General features: G+C 45.4%; 1 protein-coding gene across 1 annotated transcript in view; it reads left to right on the top strand.

Annotated features, from left to right (window-relative positions):
- KCNK5 (potassium two pore domain channel subfamily K member 5) overlaps nt 1-17,259 on the top strand; it is a 28,967-nt gene extending 11,708 nt beyond the window's left edge. The window contains exons 2-5 of the mRNA XM_040430769.1: nt 8,553-8,664; nt 8,937-9,103; nt 12,643-12,811; nt 13,049-17,259. Coding sequence (XP_040286703.1) covers nt 8,553-8,664; nt 8,937-9,103; nt 12,643-12,811; nt 13,049-13,857 — 1,257 coding nt within the window. The 3' untranslated portion in view covers nt 13,858-17,259. The remainder of the gene's footprint in view (nt 1-8,552; nt 8,665-8,936; nt 9,104-12,642; nt 12,812-13,048) is intronic.
- The last annotated feature ends 4,655 nt before the right edge of the window (nt 17,260-21,914 follow it).

Raw genomic sequence — 21,914 nt, forward strand, 5'->3', positions numbered from 1 at the left:
CTCAGCCGATCACACATGGTGCCACCTCTGACAATACGCTCTTCAGGGTCCATACTTGATGAATGACTTGCGTTGCAGTTTCTTGGCTTTGACCTGTCGGTTCCCATGGTGGGTGAGGTCTCGGAGCGGGGGTGGCAGTGGTCAGGCTGAAAAGCTCCTTTGTTAGTGGGATGTTCCATTCCTTCAGTCCTGCTCTGGGTGCTGATGGAAAGTGCCCGTGGTCTGGGGGCTTCTGAGCTTCTTTTGTGATCTGCGTCATCTCCTGATGTAAATCCCTTCCATTGTTTCTCCTGTGATCGCGGGACACTATATAGACCTGATTGTAGATGACGTCGGCGTATACGTCCATTGGCTTCATGTGCATCTGTTGGGTTTGGAAACCCTCAGGGGGTCACAGGAGGGTTCGGCTTAGGAGGTTTCAGTGTATGGTCAGATCCTTGAAGGAGCACTCTAGGTCATCCCGTAATGTCCCCCTGATGACTCCGAGGATGATCAGGCAGGATGGATACTTTGTCAAACGGAACGGCTACTTTTTATTTGGCTTCCATTATGAACCTTCTAGGCCAGGTGTCCGTCCTCCCTTTGTGGCCCCTTCCTGGGCCCCTCACTCAGCAGGAGCAGTGTATTGACTTGGTGACGGTGACCATGGGCGTTCAATCGCTTCCTGTGTTTGCTCATACGACATTCCACATCACAGGGGATGGTAGATGTTGTCTCGTGTACACGACACATTATTTTTGACCTTTTTGACTTTTTTTGCTATCCCGTGCCCCGCGCTGTTTGCTCTCAGCTTTTAGATAAGTTTCCACATTGAACAGAAGTGAGACAAGCGCTGGATCGAAAGCGTGGCACAGTGACCGGAGGAGTTACCCGAGGGCCATGCCTATGATTTTACTCAGGTGGGGCAGTGACCGGAGGAGTTACCCGAGGGTCATGCCTATGATTTTACTCAGGTGGGACAGTGGTCAGAAAGAGGTGAAGGAAAACTGCCCACTGGTGGTCTGCACGTCTCGGAGTCGTGGCAGCAAAAACCTTCTACTAACTAATCTGCACAAGGTATAGCGCTCTGGTAGTAGGAAGCCAGCAGAACTTTGAATGCAGCTCTGGATGTGACTGGAGTAGAATTAGTACCGGGGTCACGTCTTCCTCCTGTGGAGCCAGCAGGGAGGAGCGTCATCTGCTCGCTCTGGGGTGTTGCTGGAAGACTCGTCATGGCCGCTCGCGGATGGACCTGCAGCTGTTCGCTCTGCGGTGAAGACGCTGCATTTTTGTGGTGCTTGTCGTTTATGGAAGATGGAATTTTTTGGGTTTCTCTGTATCTCCCAACCCCCCAGAGCCGCACTGTCCTGCATCTGCTCGTCCTCTGCGGTGGGCGCTAATTATACACAGATTTTGATAATTGCAGATCAGTCCACACGACGGCGCTTCCCAGCCACCGGATTTACTATATAACCTCTCGCCATTCCTACAGTTTCATGCTCTCCCCGATCTGAGGGGGATATGTAGCACGGATCATCCTGAGCTTCCTGGTTCAGGAACAGAATTGTCAGAACTGCTTTAAAGACTGACACAGAAGGAGCACTGACAATGCCTTTTCCTTCTGAGATCCCATAAATCTGATACAGAACGTCACTAAGCGTTTAATGAATAGAATGCAAGCACTACAGTGATCACCGACACTCAGTGACTCCTTTTTAACAAGCTGCTCCTGACCGTACAATGCAACTTCTACCGTCTTGATGTAATCCTTGAAGGAAAGTCTGACGTCTTGAGACGCAGGAATGTGCAGAATCACCTGCTCCTGGCATCGGGCTGGGCCTCGTGAGATTCCCCCCCCAGGTGTTGGATCTTCTCTTGTCTCATCGTGATGCATCATTCCGATCTCCGAAGTCATTGCCCCTCCCCCACACATTACACGGCTGTGAGCAATTTAACACTTTAACGTTTCATCGGAGTCTTGGGTTACGTTCACACGCGGCAGATTTCGGCAAATGTCGCACTTATCGGTGTATAGGACTTGCAGAAATCTATGCACTTGGTGCAGAGACGAGCCCATTCAGGTGGATGGAAGTAACTGAGGTTGTGCTGGTACTCGGGTCGTGGTCGCGTTCGGCGAGGGGTCCAGAGCACAAGGTGTGCCAAAGTTTCCTGCGCCCCATACTGTAAGTCCAGTACAACAAGTGACGGGTCGGGAGCTCGGCCAGAGATTATACATCTTTACCCCCCCCCCCCCTCCTTCAATGACCCGCTCTGTTTCGGGGGCACCCCATAGCGCTATCGGCGTCCCCCTCTTGCATTTGTGTTGATGTTGGGAGTAGCAGCAGCTGCAACAACTTCTTAATAAACGTCTTTTGTTTTATCCAAGAGTTGGAGGGGCCCCTGCCAAACAAATAGGGGGGGGGAGGGGTGCCGAGGACATGCAAGTCCCGACAAGTCCTCATCCTGGTGTGGATTATGTCCTGGCTCCGGATCTGATGTCTTAGGCTGCACACGACGTCTATTTTTAAGACCAATGGTCGTCTGTGGGGTCATTCACGCGGCAGTTTTTTTGACGGTCTGTGAAAAACAGACCTAAAAAATAAATATACGGTAGAACCTGTTCTATCTCGTACATTTTTGACTGATTACAATTGAATGGGTCCATTTTTTTAACGTCCGTTTCTCAGAAAGGCATCTGTGAAAAAGTCTCTTTAAAAATGTCCGTTTTTAATGGACATTTTTTATTTTATTATTTCTTTAGGGTATTTTTCATCTCCTTTGCGCCCGGAGGATCTTCAGCCGCAGTTTCCGTCTCGGTGCGTCGCTCTTGGGTCGTTTATAACCGTTCCAGAGTCTAATATGAGACAATGGGGCCTTTGTTCTGGATGCCACACAGGACGCACTCTCTAAGGCTGGGTTCACACTTGAGCGTTTTACAGCGCGTTCAAACGCGCTGTAAAACGCTCAACACATGAAAACCAATGCTTCCCTATGGCCCTGGTTCTCACTTGAGCGCTTTACAGCGCGTTTGAACGCGCTGAAAAACGCCCTACGCTCAAACAAGTTCTTGAGCTTCTTTGGGGCGTTTTGACGCGCGTTTGTGGCCATAGGACACTGCAGTCAATCACACAAATGCGCGGTTACTATTGCAAAAAACGCGTGACAAAAACACGCGTTAAGCGCGCATATCAAATACGCTCAGGTCTGAACCCAGCCTAAAGCGCCCGCTTTCCCCTTAGATGGAGGCCGGAGCCTTTTTGGTTTAGTTTTGCTTTTATTTATTTTTCACTCTTTATCACACGTTTGCAGCTGTGCTGTTTTTCATGCATTTTGTGCCGTACTCGTCATTTTCCCACTTGGGGGGCGGGGCTTGCTTGGCGAGTGTGTGTGTGTGTGTGTGCATGCCTACCATTTGCAACTCTGTAGCAAGTTGGTACATTTTTTTTGCACAATCTCGCACTGCCCGGTGGCGCATTTATTTTAATTTTAGTTTTTATTCTCCTTCCAGCACCAATTATATTTGGCACAGAAGGAAAGACGGCAGAAAAAACTGCGTTAAAATCTGATAACGCCCCCCCCCCCCCCCCCCCCTGTGCATCTGAAAGAAAAAAAAAAACGCCAGACGTGTTTGGTGCTCAGGCCTGATCATCGTGTAAGAAAAAGTCCTGCGACTTTCGAATAGATTTTATTTCAGTTTTTTTGTTTTTAAATTTTATTAGTGACCCGATCTTTGCTTGCTGTCAGTGAATGGGAAATTCCAAAATGACATCCAGAGGTTGAAAATGTAGGTAATTCCGTTGACTGTCACGTCACCCTCTTCTCGCTTTCAGCCTGGCGTCCTGTGGCACTAATGGCTTTGTAGTCCTTCTGCAGTCCTTTTAGTCCAGGGTAATTGCTCTTGCTCTCAATCGGCCATATAGAGGGGCTGCCTGTAGAATAGATGTGCTGCTCCCCGTCATCGGCCATATAGCGTATTCTGCGTGACTCGCGTCCTTATCGCACTTGCGTCATGTTTGGAATTTTTGGGGTGTTTTTTTTTTTTTTTTATCAGACCGGGTGATGGCATTCAAGGCTGATGGGTCATTCATTAACCTGATGCACATCACGGCGCGCTATTAATCGCCTCCTGTTGGACGGCCACCTGCGACTTCAGGGGATGGAGCTGAGCGCGCACATTCCTGCAATCCTGACCTGAAACGCGTGTGAACAATCCCAATGGGGAGGGTATTTTGCACCTTGTGGGGGGTCGTGTTCACACAGGTGTGTATAGCGTCTGCTGGTTTTGTTTTTAGTCTAGGGATGTGTCTTAAGGTATCACATGTGAAATCTTATAGGACACACATGAAACACTTTGTAACGCCAGCCGGTCAAACTGGGGTCAGCCAAGGGGTTAATTTACAGAACTGTGACTGGAGTAGATGTTCCCCTGCTGCCTCTTTTATAGGGTCTATATGGGAACATTTATGGGGTTACTCTCCCCGCTGTCCTCGCTTTGCTTCCTGACACTTGAGGGCCGTGCGACCTTTCTTCTGACTCCTCGCTTGCTCTATTCCTTTATCAATGGTCTATTCATGTCCATCTTGTGGCGTCGGCTTCTTGCAGCTGCAGATAAGACTATTTCCTCCATTTTTCTCCTTATTTTATCACCCTTCCATTTCTGGCCCCGAAAGGGCTTTTTACAAGAGGAATTTGCTCGGTTACATAACGAGAAGCCTGAAGACAGGCAGCCAGCTGCTTGCGTGCCTGGGATCTCAGACGTGGCCTGCGCTGCTCTCGGAGCACCACGTGGAGCCGCAGGCTACAAGCTCCTGAATGTAGAAGAAGCTGCACTGAACAAGCGTTGCGTCAGGAACGTGGCGGCCTTCACTGTGTCCTTGTGGGAGCCTTTGAATAGCCGTTACATCACCACTTATCAGATGACCTACGGGGGTACGTTGCCCATAATGAGGGGTTCTGTAGCCGTCGTCATCTGTAAACTAACTGGGTGAGAAGAAATGTTACGACGCTGCTTTGCACAGAGGGCACCATGTCATGTACCATCTTGGGGTAGGGGGATACATGTGCTTTCATGGAGCTGTCAGGGGCGACTCCACAGGGGCCTGGTGTAAAGGAAGGAGAACGCGTTGTGGGTCAAGTGCTGTCGATGGGGGTGAAACACTGTGGGGCCCGATGCTGATGTTGGGGGTTGGAACTCTGCAGGGCCTGCTGCTAACATTGGAGGAGGGGGCAGAGTTTATGGGGCTTGCATACATGTCAGAGTCGGGTACAATCCTGTTCCTGACTCTCCTTGGGGAGAGAGCTCCTTAATCGGTGTGAGGAAGGCCATACATGCTCCTCTGGTCTCAAGGCCAAGGGTCGAACATTGACTTATAGGATGGCTGCCTTAGAGGCAGAGCTTGTTAAGAGCTCATTTGCACCCCCTTGAATCCTGTACCTGGTCATGAGAGTAGTTTTATGCAAATGTGACCCAAAAGTTTTGGGGACGTTCCAGGGATGATGCTTAATATAGACCTGGTGCTGTTTTGGGGGGCTTTAGTGTTTGGGACTTTCAGGTCCTGGTGTTGATAAAGGGGGGCTTTAAGACTTTGTATCTTTCTGATTATCAATTCTAGCTCCACTTTACGATAACTGAATGAATGAAAGCGTCCAAGCTCTCCGATGGGGAGTCAAACAATGTGGACTTTGTTCATGGTGTGGATGAAACATGTGTGAAGAATAGATGTTCATTCATCGAAAGGCTTCCTCTTCTGGAGAATCTGTTGATTGGACTTTTACCTTCTGTATAATAACCCTTTTTTATTGTGCACTTGAAGAGCGTTCTAACAGGGCTGTGCCTCCTGAAGGTCCCCCTGCAGGTTCTCATGACTCTCCTTAGTTTTATGGGATGCGCACGAAGACAAACCACCAGCGTTCCTATAAAATGAGGTTTACAGACTGCTGTTACTTACCATTAAACTTAAGACTGCAACCGCTGTGCAGACCTCCACCTGTTGTGCATATGTCACAATGGATGTGGGCAGAAGGCTTTGGTGTAGATGTAAATGACAGGTCTGCGAACCAGAAAAAAAATCCTCTGCCCTTCTTCCAGTTCTTTGACCTGTTGTAGACTGTGGATAAGGTGAAGAAGAATCATTAACCTAATAAGAGGGACCGTAATGATGTCCATAGCAACCCCTGGAAAAGACAGATTCAAAATGGACTGGCTGCTTATTGGCCATGTGAGTTTTCTGACAACTGGAGAGTTGTGATGGCTGACAAAGAAGAAATGGTGTCATCAAGGTAGGGACTTTGTTTGTTTTTCTTTGCCCCTCTCCTCCCCATTTTAACCCTTTAGCGGTGGTGTCTTCTATGGTAGACAACTTGATTGGATCTCATTTCATGTGGTCCTTGGATGTTATCAAGGACACAACAGTGGATGTGGCCTGTCTGTAGAAGTGCTTTGACCCAGGATAGATCTGTTGCTTGTGGGTTTCTTTGTTCTTCCCATGATCCAGTTGTTTACAATACTTTTAGAAACATCCAAATAATTTTAGAGATGGAAATCGGTTCTAAATCTAAGTAAGTGGGGTTAAGCTCCATGGTGCAGAATACACGTCCTCCTTGGGTTTCTTGTTTAGCTCTGCAGTCCCTCAGGCTTGTGCTGTGGGAGAGAAGAGCATTCACCATAGATAGGGCAGATGGCAAGAACATTTTTAGTTTTTGTCTAAAACCCAAGAGACTTTTCTTCCACATCTGGACTTATGGAAAAAACACAAGTCCTAAATTGATTTTCCAGTCTCCGAATAAAGAGGAAATGAATGGCCTGCCTGTACATATCCAGAGGCCCTTGGAGGCTGTGGGTCAAGTGCTTGGAGATGCCTGGAGGTCAACTTATTTGACCACACATGTTGTCTTTGGCCTTGTGGCACGAGGATATCAAGGCCGGCAGCAGGTGGTTGGGTCAGTGCTCTCCATATGTTGTCTCCTGTGCCAAACTCTCCCTAGAATTCTTATTTTTTTTTTTCTTAAAGTAAAAAAAAGTTACAATATTTTTCAAGAATACAAATTGGCTCATCTCAACCAAACCATAGACTTCTCAAATGTTTCCATCTGAGAGCTGTTTTGAGGTTTTTGCCCCTCATCCAGAGCAGAGCACCTGTAGGTCACACTAGTGCCATTTGGGGAAATAACCCAATTAACACCCCTTTTAGAGCCTTTACCTCGGCAGATGCAAACTGTATGGAAGACGTAAGATCAGATGTGAAGCCCGCAGTGGAGGTTTCTTCTCATTCTGCTGGTTCTCTTCAATGAAAACCACCACATTAGGTGGCTGAAATGCCTTAGACACATAATCGGTCCACTTTGTTTGGACGAGGGGCAAGAACCCCCAAAACTGCTGTCTACAGATAGGTTAGTCTTCTTTTTAGAAGAGTCTACAGTTTACCTGACCTAAGCTAATATGCATATTTTTCCTTATGGAGCATTGCCTTGAAAATTAGTCTTCATACAACTGTGGGCCTTTTCAATGAGAACCAGTGGCAAACTTGTAAGGCATTGATGTTTTATTGGTATAGTCCAGTTCTGCTTACTAATCATCCCTGAAGATAAGCATTGCCAATGAGACCTTGTAGACCAGAGATTGTTGCCCAAATCTGGAGAAGGTAGAAAACGTCTACCAGTCTCTCTGGGGGAGCTACTATGATCGATTTGTAGAAAACAGGCCCGTAGAGGGTCATCCCTCAAAAGGAACACCTGCTGTAAGATGAAAGCCTCTGAATCTGCAAATCTTGTGTTGCGGCAGCTCCACCACCCACAGAGTCTTTTTTCATCAGGGTCGACCTATTGAGATGAGTAACGAGATGCTGTGAAGAGTAAATTTTGCTCTGGGTAATGTGATGAGCAGAGGAGATCCCCGGGATGGAGGTGGGAGGAGATCGGCACTCAGTTTTGGCACCTTTTTTAGAACTAAAGAACCAGTTAATCCTCCCTCCTGATAGAGATAAGGAGAGAGGATCACACCCCCACATAAAGGAGTCAGATACAGAGCGGTACAAAGTCGACAGCGGGGTAATCTGTTAGTCATGTGTTATTGTTGTTCATTTTCTGTATATTTTCTTTTTAAAAATATTTTTTCCTGCCTTACATATATTTACACCTGGCAGAAATCGCCCTTCACTCCTAGGTTATCCTTGAAGTTACCTCCTCACAGTAGAGTTACATTGTATCACTTTGTATCTGCGCGTCCATTATTTACATAATACATGAAGCCCGCACATGTTACCATCCATCTAAATGTCCACTGTTCTCCTCCAGCTCTCCGAACTCAGATTCTGGGTTTTCTCAGTGGTCTTCAAATTACAACAATTCCTAGCATCCTAGAACTACTGGTTTAGCTGGAGAGTGACAGGAGGATGGCCGCTGCTCTTATGTCCATTGATGCACATGAGGACATGTTCATCACAGTCCAACCAGAGATTAGCGGCTGCCAACGTTTCTCGGACACGCCTAATTTTTATATTTCCTTCTCGTCTGATGATCTCTGGGTGGCTGATGGCAGAGATTAATGGCTTGACCTCTTCTGTTTCTGTCCACAGACGGTTTCTAATGCTGCTGGTCAAGGTGTGACGATCACCGGGAACACTACCTTCAACAACTGGAACTGGCCTAACGCGGTTATCTTTGCAGCCACGGTCATCACTACAATTGGTGAGATGTGGGGGCGTATAGTAAAAAAATCTAAATGGGAGGAGGGGGCCCTTGGCTCATGATAACGCACCCCTCCATGCTGGGACTAGAAGGTTCTCTGCCCCCCCCCCCCCCCCTTTGAGGCAATAGGCTGTTACCCTCATGGTCCCCATAGCAGTGGCCCCTGGTGATCAGTGAGCCTGTCCAGTAGAGAATAAGACGCCTCCATTTATAAATTACCAAGACATTAAGTGCTACTAATACTAATTGAATATTTTTTTTCTCTCCCCCAGGTTATGGTAATATAGCCCCGAAGACGTCTGCTGGGCGGCTGTTCTGTATATTCTATGGCTTGTTCGGAGTGCCGCTTTGCCTGACTTGGATCAGCGCCTTAGGAAAGTTCTTTGCAGGACGAGCTAAAAGATTGGGCCAGTTTCTCACTAAAAGAGGAGTCACTCCGGTAAGAGGAACCAAAGTCTAGAAGGTTTTTCCCTGCAGCGCCTCATTTGGCCATTTGGAGCGCTGTTTACTTTCTTAAAGGGGTGTTTTTCCCTGAGGCAGACTATACCAGGAGTGTAAAGCGGAGAGGCTGATGGCATGTGGATGGGATACAGCTGTATGGGACGTACCCAGTGTAAATGATGATAGAGCGATAACATGAGGCTTCTAAGAAGTTCTGTTCTCTAAAGTGTGGACAAGGTCTGGCAAATGTAGTGGAAGCAGAGCAGGTGGCGGACTTTATCGGAGACGTCCACGTCACTGGCCGAGCGCTCAGTATTTTCATCTGTTATTCATCTACTTGAGTCCTTACAATGTATGTAGCTGCGCTGCCTCTAGTGTTCATTATTGGAGCTGCAGTTTGACTACTCTGCATCACCTGTCCCACTCAGGATCAGTACAGCATAAGGCTACATTCACACCTCCGAATGTGTTTTGCAGTCCGCAGATTGCGCATCCGCAAAACACGGATACTGGCCCTGTGCATTCAGCGTTTTGTGGAACACACACGGCCAGCCCTATGATAGAAATGCCTATTCTTGTCTGCGATTGCGGATATGCTCCTATCTTTTTTGCAGGACCCCAGAACTGAAGTACAGATACAGACAGCACACGCTGCATTTTTTTTGCGGCCCCATTGAAATCAATGGGTCCGGAACGGATATAAACCCAGAAATGTGTGTGAATGGATCCTAAGTAATGTACACAGTGACTGCACCAGCAGAATAGTGAGTGCAGCTCTGGAGTATAATACAGGATGTAACTCAGGATCAGTACAGGATAAGTAATGTATGTACACAGTGACTGCACCAGCAGAATAGTGAGTGCAGCTCTGGAGTATAATACAGGATGTAACTCAGGATCAATACAGGATAAGTAATGTATGTACACAGTGACTGCACCAACAGAATAGTGAGTGCAGCTCTGGAGTATAATACAGGATGTAACTCAGGGTCAGTACAGGATAAGTAATGTATGTACACAGTGACTGCACCAGCAGAATAGTGAGTGCAGCTCTGGAGTATAATACAGGATGTGACTCAGGATCAGTACAGGATAAGTAATGTATGTACACAGTGACTGCACCAGCAGAATAGTGAGTGCAGCTCTGGAGTATAATACAGGATGTAACTCAGGATCAATACAGGATAAGTAATGTATGTACACAGTGACTGCACCAGCAGAATAGTGAGTGCAGCTCTGGAGTATAATACAGGATGTAACTCAGGATCAGTACAGGATAAGTAATGTATGTACACAGTGACTGCACCAGCAGAATAGAGAAAGTAAATTGTTTCAGGAGCAGCAACACAGACGGCTTATGAAGAGCAAAAGTGGTGAATACGCAACAGCTGGGCAGGGGAACGCAGATCCAAAGCGGTCCAATGGCATGTAGAAAGAATGGAGGGCCACAGCAGCGTCTCGCCAGAAAACTTCTTTATTCAGGAACACTCCTTTCCACAAGGCATATAAAAAGTAGTTTACAGCAGCAACGTTTCGGCTACAAGTAGCCTTTGTCAAGCATGTTAACAAGTTAAAATCACAGCCTATAAGTAGCACATGATAGGTCCACCCACACCGCTAAGCAGCCAATAAGATACAAATTTATGTATAACACACCTGTGTATGAAAGCAATGGGAACCAATATGCTGAAATAGATTAGCCAGCTGTAACAGAACGTACCTATATAGGGCCATCACATATAGAGCTCCTCCGTCCCTCCAGCGTCCCATGGTCGGCAGTGCGCATGTCTGCATACGTCATCACATGCGCCACCACGAGGCAGCGCACGTGTGACGTGCCCAAGTCAATCCGAATGCACCAGCAGAATAGTGAGTGCAGCTCTGGGGTGTAATACAGGATGTAACTCAGGATCAGTAATGTATATACACAGTGACTGCACCAGCAGAATAGTGAGTGCAGCTCTGGAGTATAATACAGGATGTAGCTCAGGATCACTACAGGATAAGTAATGTATGTACACAGTGACTGCACCAGCAGAATAGTGAGTGCAGCTCTGGAGTATAATACAGGATGTAACTCAGGATCAGTACAGGATAAGTAATGTATGTACACAGTGACTGCACCAGCAGAATAGTGAGTGCAGCTCTGGAGTATAATACAGGATGTAACTCAGGATCAGTAAAGGATAAGTAATGTATGTACACAGTGACTGCACCAGCAGAATAGTGAGTGCAGCTCTGGAGTATAATACAGGATGTAACTCAGGATCAGTACAGGATAAGTAATGTATGTACACAGTGACTGCACCAGCAGAATAGTGAGTGCAGCTCTGGAGTATAATACAGGATGTAACTCAGGATCAGTACAGGATAAGTAATGTATGTACACAGTGACTGCACCAGCAGAATAGTGAGTGCAGCTCTGGAGTATAATACAGGATGTAACTCAGGATCAGTAGAGGATAAGTAATGTATGTACACAGTGACTGCACCAGCAGAATAGTGAGTGCAGCTCTGGAGTATATTACAGGATGTAACTCAGGATCAGTACAGGATAAGTAATGTATGTACACAGTGACTGCACCAGCAGAATAGTGAGTGCAGCTCTGGAGTATAATACAGGATGTAACTCAGGATCAGTACAGGATAAGTAATGTATGTACACAGTGACTGCACCAGCAGAATAGTGAGTGCAGCTCTGGAGTATAATACAGGATGTAAGTCAGGATCAGTACAGGATAAGTAATGTATGTACACAGTGACTCCACCAGCAGAATAGTGAGTGCAGCTCTGGAGGATAATACAGGATGTAACTCAGGATCAGTACAGGATAAGTAATGTATGTACACAGTGACTGCACCAGCAGAATAGTGAGTGCAGCTCTGGAGTATAATACAGGATGTAACTCAGGATCAGTACAGGATAAGTAATGTATGTACACAGTGACTGCACCAGCAGAATAGTGAGTGCAGCTCTGAAGTATAATACAGGATGTAACTCAGGATCAGTACAGGATAAGTAATGTATGTACACAGTGACTCCACCAGCAGAATAGTGAGTGCAGCTCTGGAGTATAATACATGATGTAACTTGGGTCCAGTAAATAAATTTTGGACAGTAAAGTCTGAATCCTGTCTGGCTCTGTGGCTGTGATCTCGGGTTCTTAGGGGCGGTCAGCAGTATGTAGTTAAACATGTGACGTTCTCTTCCTCTTTCTTCAGCAGTATAGTGTGAATATACATTGTTTATGCCTAAATCTTGCTGACTGTAGAATTTAGTTGCAGCCATCTGGAAAAGGGCTTTTTGAAAGTGGCTGATCCTGCAAAAATGTATATAAAGGCAATTCCCAGTCATTGTACAAGGTCACTACTCGGGCAAATGTGACATAAGGGACATTTAACTGTGTTAGTGATACACCGGACGCGTCCAATCGCTGTATGACGGACCCCTGTCACTTGTATTTGGTTTAGTCCACAACATGGCAGGTTTTGGTTCTATGAACATCAAACATGTAATTTCCCTTTTCTTTTCCTGCAGAGGAAAGCCCAGATCACCTGCACTGCCATCTTCCTCTTGTGGGGCGTCCTGGTCCACCTAGTGATCCCTCCATTAATCTTCATGAGGACTGAAGGCTGGAACTACATCGAGGGTCTCTACTTCTCTTTCATCACCATCACCACCATTGGTTTTGGAGACTACGTAGCAGGTTTGTCTTATGTTGTTTTTGTAGCATATTTTAGTACACAGGATGGTGAGAAGCAGTTTTATGAAGATCTATAAAATTGTTGTGACCTGAGGGGTAAAAAGCTACTAGGTGATACGAGTGCCAATGTGTACATGCTCTATAAATGTGAGGAAAAATTGAAAACTTGTATATAACTAGAATCTCTAGATACTATAAGGCGATGGAAAAACTAAACTTTTTGTTGTGTTTTTTGGGCAGGTGTCGATCCAAAGGTGTCTTACGGTGTCCTCTACAGATATTTTGTGGAAATTTGGATTTATCTTGGCTTGGCCTGGCTGTCCTTGTTCGTGAACTGGAAGGTCAGCATGTTCGTGGAGGTCCACAAGGCCATTAAAAAGAGACGTAAAAAAAGAAAAGAGTCCTTTGAAAATGACCCACGGACAAAAAAGAGCAAGCAGATCCCCATGGCTAATTCAAAGGACGTCAACATCCTGAGCTTCCTGTCTAAAAAGGAGGAAACCTACAACGATCTGATTAAACAGATTGGCAAAAATGGTTTAAAGACTGGCGGGGATAGAATCCTGAATGGGGATCTTCCCGGCAACATGCCAAGTAAAGGCAAGGAGATGATGGTGGTCTACACTAAACGCAATGGATTTGGCTATGATGCTGTGACCTTCTCCAGTGGTCTTCAGAAAGAAAATGGAATGAGGCCCCTGCAGGACAAGGAAGCCACCATTTTCATCAACCAGTTAGACCGGATCAGCGAAGAGGAAGGAGAACTGTGGGAGTCAAAAGATTATAAACCCTTGATTTTTCAGAACAACATTAACTTTGTTCATGAGGAGGAGGAAGAAGAGGAGGATGAATGTGATAACTCTGAAGATGAGGAAAAGTCTAAATCTTCTATCGAGGAAAATATCGAGAACCCAGAGACTCCCACTAGACTGGATACGTTCACATGTCTAGACGAGTCTTCTCTTTCCAGTAACGACACAGAGGTTTATGTTCCATACGAAGAACTTGTGAACGAGTACAATAAAATTAATAGCAAGGGAGAGACGTGAGCCGAAGGCCGAGCAGACTGGTGATCGTTCTGGAAAACGATCATCTATGATTGTTCTTTTTGTCTAGTTGGACAGATCTGGCTGATCACTAGAATGATAAAGAGCGTAGGTTCTCTGCACTAGGTCTAAACCCGTAGATTGTTCCGTTGACGAGTCCGGTTTGAAACTGTTGGTGTATTGAGTGTTGTCTCATTCTTACACTGGACTTTTTCTAGCATCATGTAGGAAAACTCAAGGCAAGTCGTCTTCTCTGAAGATCTGGGTTTGGCAAGTCCAACCCTGTCAGTTTCCGAATTTCTCCTGCCTTCTGGTCCATTTTACTTCCTCTCTGAAGATACTTGAATTTAATAGAGCCATGGACTTTTTGTATATATGTAAATTCAGTATTTTAGTCTCACTGTCTCCTAATGTATTGGCGTGTACTGTATTTATGTACGGAGAAAATGACTGGCCGCCGTTATTTATTTGAGAAGCCGCTTTCATAGAGAAATGAAGGTTTTAGAAGTATTTTATGTTCTTAGAAGGAATTGCACCAGTTACTTATAATGTGACCACATATATTGACCCTCTCCTAGTAGATGCTTCAATAGTAATTGCTCCTTAGCTGGTGGGATCGTGCTCTTTCCCAAGGAAATATTTTACATAAGGTCCCATCTTTCATAGGAAGAATAACCCAAAATTCAAGTTGTTGTAGGTTCATTAACCATCACTCCACTCAATGTTTAGTGGAAAACCTTAGCTTCCACCTCTCCTCCATAGACTGCCTAAATATAGCTTGAACTGGAACTGTAATGTTTCATGATTTCTCCGACTGGCCAAACTTTTTGTTAATGGACCATGTCTTTTTATATTTTTATTTTATTATATGTATATTTTGTGTCATGCACATTCGGTACTGTATCTTAAACTTGAAATTAACGTTCAGACGCTCCCAACACTGCAACCATTTGGAATCGTTCATTCTAATTGTAATCTACACCCCGTAAGTTTCTGATAACCCAAGGGTGATCTGTACGCCCTTGGCTCCTAGGCATTCCAATTGGTAGAACGTCTCATATAGGACTTTGTTCTGCACTCCTGACAAATTCTTAAGCTGGGGGCTAGAGACCAATAATGGGGAGGTCATGTAAAACCCTCTGCTGCTGGGATCAGAATTGATTGATCTAGCTGAGAAGATGAATGGCATCCTATTTGATCAAAGTATTCAATGCCTAATCATTAGGAGCACTTGGGGTCTTGACGTCCTGGTGGAACATGGCCACGTAATACATTCTAATTACCCATATTGTTAAAAATTAGAACTTTTGAATTAATTGTTAGGTGATGAGTTGGACAGCATAGTTGGGTCTGTATCTGTAAATATTATACTAGGAGACTCGGATCTTCTTTTGAGGGCTACATCTGCCTAAGTCTTCAGTGTCTCAAAAGATATCCTCCACGTACTCCTCCAAAAACTGTTTGCAGAAAACTCGTTCAGCCGCCCGGTTTCCTCCTGATCTTCCGCCATACTTCTGCACGCTGGGCTTGTTTAAGCATGCATGTATATTCTCAATGGGTAGTGGGAAGTAAGCCTCTACCAAACTCCTGGAACAAAAAGATTAGGTGTTGGAAGTCCAACATGCCTGATCTTCGTTTCCCTGACGTCACATAAGATGGTCAACTGGTGGATTCAGCTGACTTTTCTGTTATGTTTATGGGTAGTGTTGAGCGAACTTGTGTTTTAAGTTCGGCATTTAAAGTTCGGATTATCGAAGAATCACGTTATGGATTCTGCTACCATGGACCATAACGAAATTTAGAATTCATAATGCGGTTCTTCGATAACCCGAACTTAAAACACAAGTTCACTCAACACGATTTATGGGGAAACCTTGTAACCATAGGTCTAAAGGCACAAAACCATGAGGGGCCAAACTACGTGATGGGCTTTGTGTCCTCCTGACCTGCACACTGTTAAAGGAGTATGGTATTCCCATCTTGGGATGACCCCCTCCCCAACCTTGCGCAGGGAAAATGGTTGGAACTAAGGAAACAGCGGTGCTGAGCCATGGAAATAATGCAGCAAAATGAAAAACACTGTAACACAGAACCCCTTTCATCCATGAACCACCTGCTGCTAATGGCTCCCCTACGTCCCCCTTTATCTCTTCCTCTTTGGTGTATTTGTTTTCTAATTGTTTGACCTAATCCCAGTGCAAACTGCAAAGAGATTAGCTAAATGTGAAGTGCCCTGCCATTCAGGGACTACTTAATCCAGAAGTGGTGTCGGAACGTTTCTGCTTTTTCTAACACTTCTACATTTTCTACACCTTGTAGCGAGTAACAGAAGTTGGAAGTCTCTCTTCCTCCTCTAATTCATGGTGGATAAACTGTACACTCCAAATGCCTTGTGCTGACCTGACAACTTTAGGAAATTGTGGTTTATGTGATTGGGGGGGGGGGGGGGGGCGGGCGTCCCAGCCTGATCCACAACACTCCCTGGCTGGGTATTGCACACAAGTCATGGCTGCTCAGTTCAGATAGATTGGATTATGGACCATGGATGGTTCCTAGGACTGGGATCACTCTGGCTGTAATACCATACATCTAACCATCTTGTAATGGTCAGTGAGGTCATCTGCTGTGTATAATAAGGTTCCTAGAAGGTGCAGGTGATCGAGTCTCTGTTACTCCACATTGTTTCGGGAGGATTCTGCACTTTTATAAACCAAATCCATTTGTTGTGAACTTCTTATCCTAGACTTGAAAACACTCCAGCGCTCTCTCCACCCGTCAAGAACTGCCTTATGAACAAGGAACTTGGCGCAGTCAGGGGACCTGGACCAAAGCTGGTCAATGATGTGAATGTATTACAAAGAACTGTCTCCTGCGTATAGTGTGAGATATTCCAGGCTGCAGGGTCCTAAGAGGTTCTCCTGGCATCCCGACCTTCTGTAATATTGGGATAATGGATATTAATCACAAACTCTCATGTGTTTGAGCCAAAAGTTTTTGAAGGTGACCAACTTCATACCCTGTTATGGTGTCAAAGAAGGGGGGGGGGGGGCAAAAAAAAGTTCAGGACCTCCAAAGTGAGGTTCATCTGCAAGCTACCATGGCTGCAATTTAAAGGCAAAGAAGGACTACAAGTAGCAGCACACTGCTTTACAGAAGGGGCACTTTATGTAATTTTTAGTAGTCATTGGGTCCTGAAAGCCGTGCCTTGTAGACTGTGCGCAATGTCCACTCTCTTCCTCTTGTCTTCTGTGATCTCTCCCAGCTGCCGATATTCTTTGTAGTCTTTGAATGTCCTGATGCCTCAACCTACGTCTTGTGTGTCACTGTGTGTAAATATCCCGCTACTCCTTGTGTAAGATAATGTAATTTATTTTAATATTTTTCAATAAAAAATGAAAACCTAAATAGTTTGTTTTTTTTTTTTTTTTTTTTTTTGTGGTGTCATTATCGCTGGATGTTTTGTATTTGGCCATTTGTAGTGCTCATAATAGAGGAATAAAATACAGGATGTAACTCAGGATCAGTAATGTATGTACACAGTGACTGCACCAGCAGAATAGTGAGTGCAGCTCTGGAGTATAATACAGGATGTAACTCAGGATCAGTACAGGATAAGTAATGTATGTACACAGTGACTGCACCTGCAGAATAGTGAGTGCAGCTCTGGAGTATAATACAGGATGTAACTCAGGATCAGTTAAGTAATGTATGTACACAGTGCCTGCACCAGCAGAATAGTGAGTGCAGCTCTGGAGTATAATACAGGATGTAACTCAGGATCAGTACAGGATAAGTAATGTATGTACACAGTGACTGCACCAGCAGAATAGTGAGTGCAGCTCTGGAGTATAATACAGGATGTAACTCAGGATCAGTACAGGATAAGTAATGTATGTACACAGTGACTGCACCAGCAGAATAGTGAGTGCAGCTCTGGAGTATAATACAGGATGTAATTCCAGATCAATGGGGGGGGGGGGGGGGGGGTAGCAAGTAGTATACAAGGATGATGGCACAGGATGTTGGAAAAGAACAGGACACAAGGCAGTTTGCAGGTGGTTTTTGTAAATATAGAAAAAAAATCTGAACACCCAAGACAGACTCTAAAAATTACACATTCTTCAGTCTCGCTGTTTTTTGGCACAAGTGAGAGGCGATCCCTTTTGAGCTGTAGCAGTAGAAATCAATCCAGAAATGAAGCTAGTGAAGAGGGTGGCATCCTGGACACACACCTCACATCCAGCAGGTATTAGGCTAAAAGCACACTATCAGATTTGCGTGTGGAAAATCCGCACTGTAGGTCATGTACATTTTATTCTACGAGAATTTGAAATCCTCAGTGCACACGATGCAGCTTTTTTTTCCACGCGGATTTTGACCTGCGGTGCGGATTTTAAAATCGGCAGCATGTCAATTTATTTTATTTTTCCTGACCGGATTTTCTTCATTCACTTAGTAAAATCCGCATGCTATACTGCACCAATTGATGCGGATTGACCGCACAGATTTGCCTGCGAACACCTGCGGATTTCAGTGCGAATGCTCCGCACATGAATCCTGAATGTGTGCATGTACCCTTACTGGGAGGTATATGACCACAGGAGAAAGGTCTAAAATCAGGAGGAGATTGTAAATTGCAGATCGTTGGGGCTTGCAGACTAAAACGAAATATATTTTTAATTTTATTTTTTTACTGAAAGTAACCATTAACCTGTATAACAATATGTTTCCCATAACAGTTTACCTTAGCCTTTAAGTGTTGGTGGATTAGCATGTTGCAGGGGAGACACCGTTTAAGACTATTGCATACATGACTGTATTTATTTAAAAATAACTACATTATTAGATTTTGTTAATCTGAGCTAATTCCTGCGTGACCAGAAATCCTACATGTTAACATTCCATCCAAGAGACCAGACCGAAGCAAAATATTCTGTCTCATATAACAGGAGTCAATGCTGAACTTCAGCTAAAGGTTTTGGTTCCTCACCCACATCTGATTCTTCCACACTATAGGTACCTGGTTCCCTTTTCTTGCTCTAATTATTATTTTTTAAGTTCATTGTAATAGTATAACTGGCTGATATATTAGTACTGGAGCGTTATAAGAGGAGCGGCTGATAACAGGGAGCAATAGACTGTATTCTCCTGTCCTACAGTCATTATCTCCCCAGAAATGGCTGATAACAGGGAGCAATAGACTGTATTCTCCTGTCCTACAGTCATCCTCTCCCCTGAAATGGCTGATAACAGGGGGCAATAGACTGTATTCTCCTGTCCTACAGTCATCCTCTCCCCTGAAATGGCTGATAACAGGGGGCAATAGACTGTATTCTCCTGTCCTACAGTCATTATCTCCTCTGAAATGGCTGATAACAGGGAACAATAGACTGTATTCTCCTGTCCTACAGTCATCCTCTCCCCTGAAATGGCTGATAACAGGGGGCAATAGACTGTATTCTCCTGTCCTACAGTCATCCTCTCCCCTGAAATGGCTGATAACAGGGAGCAATAGACTGTATTCTCCTGTCCTACAGCCATCCTCTCCCCTGAAATGGCTGATAACAGGGAGCAATAGACTGTATTGTCCTGTCCTACAGTCATCCTCTCCCCCCTGAAATGGCTGATAACAGGGGGCAATAGATTGTATTCTCCTGTCCTACAGTCATCCTCTCCCCTGAAATGGCTGATAACAGGGAGCAATAGACTGTATTCTCCTGTCCTACAGTCATCCTCTCCCCTGAAATGGCCGATAACAGGGGGCAATAGACTGTATTCTCCTGTCCTACAGTCATCCTCTCCCCTGAAATGGCCGATAACAGGGAGCAATAGACTGTATTCTCCTGTCCTACAGCCATCCTCTCCCCTGAAATGGCTGATAACAGGGAGCAATAGACTGTATTGTCCTGTCCTACAGTCATCCTCTCCCCCCTGAAATGGCTGATAACAGGGGGCAATAGATTGTATTCTCCTGTCCTACAGTCATCCTCTCCCCTGAAATGGCTGATAACAGGGAGCAATAGACTGTATTCTCCTGTCCTACAGTCATCCTCTCCCCTGAAATGGCTGATAACAGGGAGCAATAGATTGTATTCTCCTGTCCTACAGTCATCCTCTCCCCTGAAATGGCTGATAACAGGGGGCAATAGATTGTATTCTCCTGTCCTACAGTCATCCTCTCCCCTGAAATGGCTGATAACAGGGGCAATAGACTGTATTCTCCTGTCCTACATTGATCCTCTCCCCTGAAATGGCTGATAACAGGGGGCAATAGATTGTATTCTCCTGTCCTACAGTCGTCCTCACCCCTGAAATGGCTGATAACAGGGGGCAATAGATTGTATTCTCCTGTCCTATAGTCATCCTCTCCCCTGAAATGGCTGATAACAGGGAGCAATAGACTGTATTCTCCTGTCCTACAGTCATCCTCTCCCCTGAAATGGCTGATAACAGGAGGCAATAGACTGTATTCTCCAGTCCTACAGTCATCCTCTCCTCTGAAATGGCCGATAACAGGGGGCAATAGACTGTATTCTCCTGTCCTACAGTCATCCTCTCCCCTGACATGGCTGATAACAGGGAGCAATAGACTGTATTCTCCTGTCCTACAGTCATCCTCTCCCCTGAAATGGCTGATAACAGGAGGCAATAGACTGTATTCTCCTGTCCTACAGTCATCTTCTCCCCTGAAATGGCTGATAACAGGGGCAATAGACTGTATTCTCCTGTCCTACAGTCATCCTCTCCCCTGAAATGGCAGATAACAGGGGGCAATAGACTGTATTCTCCTGTCCTACAGTCATCCTCTCCCCTGAAATGGCTGATAACAGGGAGCAATAGACTGTATTCTCCTGTCCTACAGTCATCCTCTCCCCTGAAATGGCTGATAACAGGGAGCAATAGACTGTATTCTCCTGTCCTACAGTCATCCTCTCCCCTGAAATGGCTGATAACAGGGGGCAATAGACTGTATTCTCCTGTCCTACAGTCATCCTCTCCCCTGAAATGGCTGATAACAGGGGGCAATAGACTGTATTCTCCTGTCCTACAGTCATCCTCTCCTCTGAAATGGCTGATAACAGGGGGCAATAGACTGTATTCTCCTGTCCTACAGTCATCCTCTCCCCTGAAATGGCTGATAACAGGGAGCAATAGATTGTATTCTCCTGTCCTACAGTCATCCTCTCCCCTGAAATGGCTGATAACAGGGGGCAATAGACTGTATTCTCTTGTCCTACAGTCATCCTCTCCCCTGAAATGGCTGATAACAGGGAGCGATAGACTGTATTCTCCTGTCCTACAGTCATCCTCTCCCCTGAAATGGCTGATAACAGGGAGCAATAGACTGTATTCTCCTGTCCTACAGTCATCCTCTCCCCTGAAATGGCTGATAACAGGGGGCAATAGATTTTATTCTCCTGTCCTACAGTCATCCTCTCCCCTGAAATGGCTGATAACAGGGGGCAATAGACTGTATTCTCCTATCCTACAGTCATCCTCTCCCCTGAAATGGCTGATAACAGGGGGCAATAGACTGTATTCTCCTGTCCTACAGTCATCCTCTCCCCTGAAATGGCTGATAACAGGGGGCAATAGACTGTATTCTCCTGTCCTTCAGTCATCCTCCCCCCTGAAATGGCTGATAACAGGGGGTAATAGATTGTATTCTCCTGTCCTACAGTCACCCTCTCCCCTGAAATGGCTGATAACAGGGGGCAATAGACTGTATTCTCCTGTCCTACAGTCATCCTCCCCCCTGAAATGGCTGATAACAGGAGGCAATAGACTGTATTCTCCTGTCCTACAGTCATCCTCTCCCCTTAAATGGCTGATAACAGGGGGCAATAGACTGTATTCTCCTGTCCTACAGTCATCCTCTCCCCTGAAATGGCTGATAACAGTGAGCAATAGACTGTATTCTCCTGTCCTACAGTCATCCTCTTCCCTGAAATGGCTGATAACAGGAGGCAATAGATTGTATTCTTCTGTCTTACAGTCATCCTCTCCCCTTAAATGGCTGATAACAGGGGGCAATAGACTGTATTCTCCTGTCCTACAGT

Source organism: Bufo bufo, chromosome 4 (genome assembly GCF_905171765.1).
Source record: "Bufo bufo chromosome 4, aBufBuf1.1, whole genome shotgun sequence".
NCBI lineage: Eukaryota > Metazoa > Chordata > Amphibia > Anura > Bufonidae > Bufo > Bufo bufo.